At 41.4% G+C, this 10,284-nt stretch overlaps 1 protein-coding gene across 1 annotated transcript; it reads right to left on the bottom strand.

Annotated features, from left to right (window-relative positions):
* Window positions 1-2,076: 2,076 nt before the first annotated feature.
* LOC130990680 (uncharacterized) lies at window positions 2,077-2,670 on the bottom strand. Its single transcript, XM_057914904.1, has 2 exons — window positions 2,305-2,670; window positions 2,077-2,160 (listed from the first exon to the last, which is right to left on the bottom strand). The coding sequence occupies exons 1-2, from the start codon at window positions 2,668-2,670 to the stop codon at window positions 2,077-2,079; spliced, it is 450 nt and encodes a 149-aa protein (XP_057770887.1).
* Window positions 2,671-10,284: the final 7,614 nt, after the last annotated feature.

The following is a 10,284-nucleotide window of genomic DNA, read 5'->3' on the forward strand; positions in this document are numbered from 1 at the left end:
CTTCTTCGTCGGTCTCCTCCAATTTTGGCTTATCGGGATCGGTCTCCTCATCTTTGATAGTAACAACCTCTCTATCAATTTCCACCACAACTTGCATCTCCTTTTTCTCTACCAGCTGCTCCGTAGACTTCACCTTATCCGTTTCCTTGTGCCGTTGCTGCAGTTGCACGTGATCCTCATAAATTTGTTTAGGACTAAGGGAAACAAGTGCCACCTTTCTTTGCTTATACGCGAATGAGTACTTGTTGGTGACTTCATCATGAGTAGCTCGTCTATCAACTTGCCACGGTCTACCCAACAAAATGTGGGTCGCCTGCATGGGAATAACATCGCACAAAACCTCATGTTCATACTTCCCAATGCAAAAAGTCACTTTCACTTGCGTGGTAACCTCGACGATGTCGGTCTCATTTAGCCATTGCAAACGATACAGCTTGGGGTGTTACACCTCGGTCAGCCCCAATTTCTCCACCATGTACCTACTCGCCACATTCGTGCAACTTTCTCCATCGATGATCACACTGCAAAACTTGTCTTGGACAAGAACTCTCGTGTGAAAGAGATTCTCTCCCACTGCTCGCTCTCATTGGATCCAAATCCCTGACATGTACAACACTTCTTATCTCGACTGCAACCATCAAAAACTGCCGGATTGCCTTGATTTGCTGAATTCACACCCTCTGTTCGAGACCTAAAGGACTGCTTCTAGTCATCACTTGGCGGCGCCTCCTTTTTCCATGGATTCCCTGTTGACGAGGAACCACGAGAGACTGGTTGAGATTGCCTCCAATGGCCCTGAGCCTGGCGCTGATTGCTGTTGTTGGTGGTGCCATAAAAGTGTCGATGATCATTCTTGAAGTCTTCATCCCAATTATCCCACTCTCCTCCAAGATACGATGGATGATGGTGTTTCTTTTGGATGGATGGATTATTTTACCACTTCATATCCTCATGATCCCTTGCTCCTCTTCAACCACCATGGCCGCCTCGATTCGAAGTGGAATGATATTGCTCAAACTGGTCCATTCTCTGGTCCATCTTCTCGCACATTCCCTCGAATTTGGAATTCATAAGCTTTCCAAGTTCCAATCTCAAAGCCTCCAGCATGAATTTCGTTTTTGGATCAAAGGCAGATTGATCCTCCACATGCGACCCATGTTCATCGTTCTTTGACATTGTGACACCCTAACTTTCGTTTTCTTTCTCATAGGAAGGTAAATATGGAAAAACACGGAAAACAAAAGAAGAGACGAAACCCTAGGACACCGAAACACAGAAAAACAAAATGATAAAACCCTAGAAACATCTACCCAGACACGAAGAAGGAACACGAAACCTGGATACGTGATACCAAATGATGTGATCCTCGCCGGTATTGGTATGAACTTTGCCGGACCGATCAAACAAACACGCGCGGAAGACTTGATATGAACGACGAACTGGATTAACAAACAAAGTAACAAAGATAAAGGATGGAAATCCCAAAATATCTGAATCTAGCCCACGAAATGATCTAGGCGAACGAATCCCTAAACTCCAACGTGTAGTTGATGCAGCCACTCGGGGACGATGAATGACACGCGATGGGGGTTGGTGAACTCGCCGTTACGTTGATAAATTGAATTTGCTTGGGCAAAATTCAGGAAGAACTCGAAGTCCTCAAGAGAGAATAAACTCACAAATTTTCATATATCAGAACTTAGGTTCTTGTTCAACATGCAAAAGCCTTATATATAGGCAAAACTAAACCCTAATCTAATGAAGGAAACAACGTAAAACAAGGAAACTTAAAAATAAGAAATCTTGTTCCGCAAATTTTTGACAACTCTGGCGAAGACGCCAGCTCTGGAAAATGCCAACTCTGGAACATGGTCTGCTCTGGACTTTAGTCAGCTCTGAAACTTAGCTCTGCTCTGGAAGCTAGTTCTGCTCTGCTCTGGAAGCTTGTTCTGCTCTGCTATGGAAGTACGCTCTGCTCTAGACGTCCGCTCTGCTCTGTAAGTCCGCTCTGCTCTGGACCGTTTGCTCTGCTCTGGCAGTCTGGAAGTTTGCTCTTTTCTGACATTCTTCTCTGCTCTACTCTGGCATGCTACTCAGCTCTGCTCTGGCATGTTTTCTCTGCTTTGGCATGTTTGCTCTGCTCTGAAGACCTCCTCTGCTCTGGCACAACGACATCAGCTCTAGCGAGCTTGGCTCTGTTCTGGCGCGGGATTCAGCTCTGGTCTGGCGCGAGCTTGGCTTTATTCGGGCTGCATCAGAGAGACGCAACAAGTATATTTGAAGGGGCAGAGCCACCACGACTACTGCGTCTATAAGAGAAGTAGGTGTCGTCATAGAAGCAAGAGACAAAGGTGGTGGCGTCGCCAGGGAAACAGGAAGCTGAGGCGGCGGAGGTGGCAGACTTGTAACTGAAACAGGAGGTGGAGGTGGTGGTGGCAGAGTCGTTATGGAAACAAGATGTGGAAGCGGTGGAGTCATCACAGAAACAGGTGGTGGATGCGGCGTGGCTGATTTAGTACTATCTTGGCTACATGGAACGGGAGATGGGTTCATTTTGCTTGATCTATTTGTCAGCAACTCCTCAATGTGATTAAGTTTTTCCATTATTCGCTCAAATGTTGTCGAGCTCGAGTCAACAGCCTCAACACCCTTCTCTATCTTCTTCTCCATCATCTTTATTTTTTATCCGGCAGGTCGGACCAATTGATAGAGTGAAGGGTTTGAGATAAACAGAAAACAGGAAAGCTGAAAGATAAATAAATTAAAATAAATACTGAACAAGGAAAACAGAGAGTAACCCTCCGCTTGCGAGGCCTACAGCGAAAATAAAGTCCCGAACTCCTCTTGCGAGGCCCACAACAGAAGCTGTCCAGAATAATACTGCAACGATCCTCCTAACCCTAACTCTCTAATAACTATTTACAGACGTATAGAAACTTGAGGCCCAAGAAATATCTTAAAGCCCATACAAAAGCCTAACCCATTACTTTATTCTAGCCCTAAATAACTTAAGCTTAAATAACTAAATAAATTAAAGAAACAATATAAAATTAATTAACTATAACTAAATACTGATCTGTATCACATTGGAGAGTATAGAGTTCGTGGACAATCTTCTTGATGTCCAACTCAAAAGTGGCTAATAGTTTACACCTATTAGCTTGGACAACTGCGATGAACTCTTGAGCAAAATAAGTGTCATCCTCTTCATTGTGAGCGAAGGTACAATATAATTGCTCTAAATTAGCTGGGGATGAACTAGTGGACGTAGATCGAACACCGTCTTCACGCTGTGGTTATGTACCAATTTCAAAACATGTTTGACTTCTAGAATTGTAGTTTTGAAGATGCAAAAGGTTTGTTCTAAAGAAAGCTTAGTAGTGGCCATAGTTCCTGAAACCCAGAAAATACCAATATTCAATATAAAGAAATACAATTCATACTTTTATACTGGTAAAATAAATGGTTGGCCATAATATACACAAATCATACATATCATCACCAAATATGTGCAAAGTTATAGTATTAATCAACATTGAGTCAGTAAATATATTTACATAATACGTATACAACACATTCATATCTACAATGAATCAATAGACATGTTTAGCCATAAATACCTAAGTTAGCAATTATTCGAATGCAAAACTGAAATGCACGAAAATTCATAGAGAACTCAAAGACTTTTTAAAGTGAGGATTTCTGAAGACTTAAGAGATTTTTTAAAGTGGTTTTGAAATCGTGTGAGAGAAATTGTTTATATCCTGAGTTATGAGAATAGCGACGTTTGCATGACATAGGTGAAAACAGGCGGTAAATAAGGGTGTATCGGTAGCAATAGACCCTTTTACTTGCTTATACGCGCACTCAATATTTGAAAAGTGAAAAAGTAATTGTACTTTTTATATAAATATTAAATGCCTTTAGTTGGCATTCGTGGGAACCTTCACATACTTGGATTGATGAACTTCGAATTTATCTATAAGCTTCTTGGTGTACTTCGACTGATTGAATATCCCTTCAGTTGAATGTGAGACTTCTAGTCCTAAGAAAAAGCTTAATATCTCTCATCATGTACATTTGAAACTTGTTGGTTATTAACTTCAAAATATTTGCACGGTTCCTTTGATCTTGATCTGAAAGTGATGTTGTCCACATAAATTTGTACCAGCATGATATCATCATCGTTGATTCTGAGCAAGCACTTAGAGGTGTATGGAGGAGGGGAGAGAGAATACACTAGTTACAAACTTTTCATTACTTTAATCAATTTAGCTTAAGACAAGATCAGTTGATGCAAAGTTCAGCTACATGTTCAGTATATTGTTCTCACGATAAGCAACCCCTATGTTATATATAATAATTATGCCTAATTAAACAAACTTTCACAAAATTTTAGTTTTACATTTAAATTTAAAATTTAATATCGAAATACACGAACTTCCAATTATTCAGATTTTTCAACTATTGTCACTTTATCGTGAATTAATGCTATTCACTTAATGTTATCGTAATTAATTGAAATAACATAGAAATTCTACTACATCATTCAACACTAAATCATTTAAGTCGTGCTGACGTTTCAAGCGGTCATCTTATTACTAATTTAAAAATAATTGACAATAATGTAAAAACTAAAAAAAAATAATAATAACTTATACTTCCTCTGTCCCAATAATAGTGTTCCATAACTTTTGGGCACGAAGATTAAGAAATGTGTAAAAAGTAGATAAAATGGGTTGATGAAAATTATTTAAATATTAAGTATAGAGAGAGAACATATATTACTAAAAAAAGAATGAGACATTTGTATTGAAACATTCCATTAAGGAAAGTGGGACATTATTGTTGGGACGGAGGGAGTAGTATATTTGAAGGAGAAAATTTTAATTTATACGAAACTAAAATTTAGTAAAATTCATATATTTAATATTATCTATAAAGATAAACTACTCTTTCATGAATGAAGTTCCGAAACCCTAACCCTAGTTTCATCCGTTTTTTATGCAATCACAACCGTCGTCCCTGAGCTCTGGCGGTCACGCCGTCAACAACATGTCGGGAGGTCTCAATCTTCCGGCAGTCTCTAACAATATTGCACTGAATTCTGCTCTTCCTGGGCGGAACCCTAGCCCTTTGTTCGTTCCTTCCTCATCGCGGAATGTCACTCCTGGTTCTACGCTAGCGTCTGCGGGAACTGAGGGAATAGCTACAGAACAACGTCGTCAGTTCGTGACGTCGAACCTAATCATGGTGTTCAGGTTCAGAATATTTCGGAGAATGCTTTGAACAATAACCCTAGCATGACTACCATGCAGCAGCCTTTACTTGAGAGTAATACTACGAAGGAGGACTCCACCTTGCCCGATCCTACCGAGGCAACTGTGCCTATCTCCTATGCGGATATTACTACTAATCGGGCTCCCCGACGCCCAAATGTTGATATGCATCACTTTAACTCTCTTCGGCCGTCCAAAGAAGGAGATCACTACAGTTTTAAGATGCCGAAAGATCTTCTCTCAGAACAGGTTTCTAAATTCGAGAATGCCTTGTCTGAGAGGCTTTTTCTACGTAAGGGGAACAAACCGAAACCGGTGATGGTGGTGAAGAGAGAATTATCTAAAATCTGGGGTATGTCTTCGGATTGGCAGATTATACGCTTGGGAAAAGGCTATTACACCATGTTGTTTCAAAATTCAGCCGACAAGGCTTGCACTAAGGCCAAACAAGTTTGGGAAATATTCAATGGGCATATTCGGCTGCGGGAATGGTCAAAAAAATTTGATCCTTTCAAAGAACATTCATCTTTGGCCAACGTTTGGGTGCGTATTCACTATCTTCCTATAGAATATTGGCATGCCGAAGTTCTTTTTGGAATTACGCGTTTCGTTGGTCACCCGCTCAAAATCAATGGAGTTTCTATCACCAGAGACTTTGGTCAATTTGCGCGTGTGTTGGTGGAATTGGATATGTCCAAAACTCTGCCTAATACTTTGCTTATCGATGCTGGAGATTACTCGTTTCATGTTGAATTTACTTATGAGTATTTGCCGTTTTATTGTTCCAGGTGCAAAATCACGGGTCACTTTCCGGCCAAGTGCCGTAAAAAAGTTGGGGGCGAGGTTATAATTGCTAAGAAGCCATTGGAGAAGGATTTGCACATGCAGGGGAAACAATGGCAAGAAATCCACTCTCGTGAGAATTTAGAGCTTACTCACAAGGCTCCGTTGGAAAAGGTTGTTTCACCTTTGAAAAGGAATGGGTCGGGGAGTGGTAATCATTTTCAGGCTCTGGAAAATGATGAGGATACGTTGGAAAATGAGAGGAGTGCCCGTTCTCATGAACGACAGCCAGAGGGCGAGGTTGGTTCGGGCGTGAAAGAGGTTAGTAATATGACAGGCCCTGACCTGTTAGATACTTTTCTGGTGCCTTCTACAAGAGACTGAGAAGGATCTACTGGTCATCGTAGTGACCATATTTCTAATTCTGAGGATTCTGTTTATGATGAGCATTTGGTTATGGACCAAGAGCCACAGGAGCAGCAAATAGATTCTCAAGTGCAATAATCGGTGGAAACACATGAAGAACATGATATGGCAGATAAAGATAAGAAATTGATTGCGATGGAAAACACCATGAAAGCGCAGCAGCTGGAGCAGATTCTCGCTTTAGCGAAGGCTCCTATGCCTTAAAAATCTAACGTGAGTCTTCGGCTGTGATGAAAAGGGGTTCGTGGAAGGCCTCCAAAATAGGAACAGGTGACGAGAGGCGCAGGTCAGCCACGTGTTGAAGGAGGGATTAAAAACCGCCTCCGTAAGACTATGGTTACTGGACAGAAAACTCGTGATTTTGTTATTGCCATCGGTGATAATGATAGTATCCGTGCTATGGATAATGTCTCTAAGAGGAGTTGGGCTAATGAAGTAGAGAAGAGCGAGGCTCGCTCTATTGAATTTTAGTTGTTCTTTATTAATATTGCTTGGAATATCCGTGGCATGACGGATGAATCCATGCGTTTGCTCAGGGAGCATTGTGTTTCTTATTTTTCTATTATCTTGGGTATCATCGAGCCCAAGACTGCCTTTCAGAATGTACATTTCGGGTTTTGGAATTCCCTGAATATGATTCCGGTGCATCAATTGTCGTAGGCCCAGATGCTCAATATTTAGTTTTTTGCTCATCCGAATGTCTATACGAGTGTCATTTACTCCTCCGATCAAGCGGTGATTGTTGATTTCTCTTGGAAGAACTTTGATTTCAAAGTGGCTGTGGTCCATGGTGTTAACGATCAGATTGCTAGGTAGTCACTTTGGAGAGATCTTATTCGTTTGGCTGGAAGTAGTATGGTGATTATTGGGGACTTTAATGTTGTTAAGGGTGACCATGAGAGAATTAGTCCGGCTCTTCTATCTTCGGGTTCTTGCAGGGATTTCTGCAATTTTATTGAGGACTTAGATTTCGTCGAGTCTCCTACGGATGGCTAGCGTTTTACCTAGTCAGGAAGACGCTTTCTGCCGCGTCATGTGGAATATATTCTTGATCGTGTTTTTTTCTCTATGGAGTTTGGCAGCAGGTGGTCTTCTATTGTCACTTCTGCGCTCCCTCGCTTGACTTCGGATCATTCTCCGGTTGTGTTGCACTATAAGGATGCGGTTTCTCCCGGTCGTCGGAATTTTCGCTTTCTTAATATGTGGACGACCCATCCTACTCTCCAGACTATGGTCTCTAACTCTTGGAGTATTCCTATTGAGGCTCGTTGTCCTATTCTGGTGGTTATGCTCAAGTTGAAGCATCTTAAGAAGGATGTCAGGGATCGGAATAAGAATGTTTTTGGTAATGTGGATTCTAACTTAGGCGTTTGCAGGATCAACTTGCTGAGGTACAACAACATATCTCTTTGCATGGTTATTCGGATGACATCTTTGAGGAGGAGATTGCGCTTCAAGCTAATATTAATGTTCATCTATCCCAGAAGAGCAACCTTTTACAACAAAAAAGCCGGGCGGCGTGGTTGAAGGACGGGGACAGAAACACGGCTTTTTGTTATAAGATGACTAAATTTAAAAAATGGAATTCTTGAATCTCGCACCTTCAGATTGACGGCAGAGAGGTCTATGATCAATCCATGATTGCTCAGCATATTGTGAGCTACTTTTCTTCTCTTTTTTCGGATGACGGGAGTCCTGGTCCTGATCTTGTTGAGATTGAAATTTTGGCGGACAATGTTGTTACGGACGAGCAGAACTCTTCTCTTATTCGTGCTCCGGATGACAGTGAGATTATGGCGACGGTTTTTGCCTTGGATGCCAATAGCTCGCCTGGGCCGGATGGTTTTTCGGGAATTTTCTTACAGCATTTTTGGTCCACTATTAAGGAAGATGTTCTCAAGAAAGTGAAGACTTTCTTTTTGAAGTCTTATCTCCCTAATGGTTGCAATGCTAGCACTTTAATTCTTATTCCCAAGAAGGAGGCGGTGACGACTGTGGCGGATCTTCGTCCTATCATTCTTTCGAACTTCTTCATTAAAATCATCTCCAAGATTTTGGCCTCTCACTTAAGTTTGGTGGCCTCTTCTCATGTTTCGTATAACCAATCAGGCTTTATCAGTGGGCATAATATTCATGATTGCATTATGATGAGCTTGGAAGGGTTTTCGTGCATGCAGCGTACTGGTCGTGGTTAAAATATGGCTTGTAAAATTGACATTCGTAAGGCTTTTTATACGATTCGCTGGGATTTCATCTATTATGTGCTTAGAGGTAATGGGTATCATGAAAAGTTTATTTAGTGGATTTTGGTCATTTTTTGCTCGGCCAGGCTTTCGATCCTTTATAATGGCATTATTAGTGGCTATTTTCTTGCTTACGGGGAGTCCGACAAGGAGACCCGTTATCGTCGATTTTGTTTGGTATTGCTGAGGATGTCCTTAGTCACCTGTTTTACAGTTGTGTTACATCGGGTCATTTGAAACCCATGGGGTTTTCTAGGGCTTACAATTTCCCTACGCATCTTTTATATGCAGATGATATTATTCTTTTCTGCAAAGCCACTGTTAGGAATGCTAGTAAACTTAAGGAGATTCTGGACTATTATGGGAAGCTTTCGGGGCAGGTGTGCAGTCTGGAAAAAATCCCATGTGTATTTCGGCAAAGGTGTTTCTACTCCTATGAAACGCGGCATTGGTTGTGCTCTTGGTTTTCTGGTGCCTAGTTTGCCTATCACATATTTAGGAGTGCCTATCTTTACTGGTCGACTAAAGGTGTCGCATTTTATGGCTATCCATGATCGTATTATTCAGAAGTTTGCCCGCTGGAAAGGCTTGCAACTTTCCATGGCCGGTCGAATCTGCTTGGTTAAGTCGGTGATTCAATGTTCGATCATTCACTCTATGATGGTTTATCGCTGGCCGAAGTCTTTGTTGCACAGCCTGGACAAGAATCGCTAAAATTTCATTTGGATTGGCCGGACGAACTTAAAGGCGAAATGCCCTGTGAGCTGGAATAGAGTTTGCTCGATTCGTGAAGAAGGGGGGTCTAGGCATTCGGTCTTTCACCCTGATGAATAAGTTCTATTTAATGAAGCTGGCTTGGAAATTAATAAAAGGCTGTGATCCTATTCATGCGATTATTCGCACCCGCTATCTTGACGCTTTTGGTTATTCCAAGCTTTCTGTGGCCAATTCGTCGGTTTGGTTGGGGATAAAAGAGGAAGTGAATGCGTTGGTGGATGAGTCTTACGCCTACATTGGCATTGGCGATAGTAGTTACTTTTGGAAAGATGAGGCTTAGGTATAAATTGGTGGAGAAACTCAATATCTCTCATTACATGTGGGATTATTTGAATTTCTCAGTTCAGGATTATTTCTATGATGGAATCTGGCATTTCTCAAAGTCGTTTGTAAGGACTTATCCGGACATTGTGATTGATATTATTTTGCTTCCCATTGGAAATGAAAATAACAGGAGATTTTTGAAAAAATCGGTGAAAGGTGAGGTGTCAGCTGCTTTGGCCTTTGCCAGCTCTTGTCATCCTTATCCTTCGGTCCAGTGGGGGAATTGGATTTGGGAAAATTTTATTCCGGTGAGACGCTCTTTGATTTGTTGGCGTATTATTCATAAACGTCTTCCTACCCCGGATGTTCTGATTCGTCAAGGTTTATTGCTCTGAATGGTTGTCCTATTTTTTCTGCGGCCGAGCAAACTATTTCTCATATTACTTGGAGCTGTAATCAGGTGGTGAATATCTAGCGTGAAGTCTTAAGTTGGTTCGGAAAAGAGGATTTTC

This window comes from Salvia miltiorrhiza, chromosome 6, assembly GCF_028751815.1.
Source record: "Salvia miltiorrhiza cultivar Shanhuang (shh) chromosome 6, IMPLAD_Smil_shh, whole genome shotgun sequence".
In the NCBI taxonomy this organism is placed as follows: domain Eukaryota; kingdom Viridiplantae; phylum Streptophyta; class Magnoliopsida; order Lamiales; family Lamiaceae; genus Salvia; species Salvia miltiorrhiza.

Coding starts and splice junctions, on each gene's coding strand:
- LOC130990680 (XM_057914904.1), bottom strand. CDS start 2,670: ATGGAGAAGAAGATAGAGAAGGGTGTTGAGGCTGTTGACTCGAGCTCG. Junction 2,161..2,304: donor CTACTTCTCTTATAGACGCA/GTAGTCGTGGTG, acceptor TCGTTGTGCCAG/AGCAGAGGAGGTCTTCAGAG.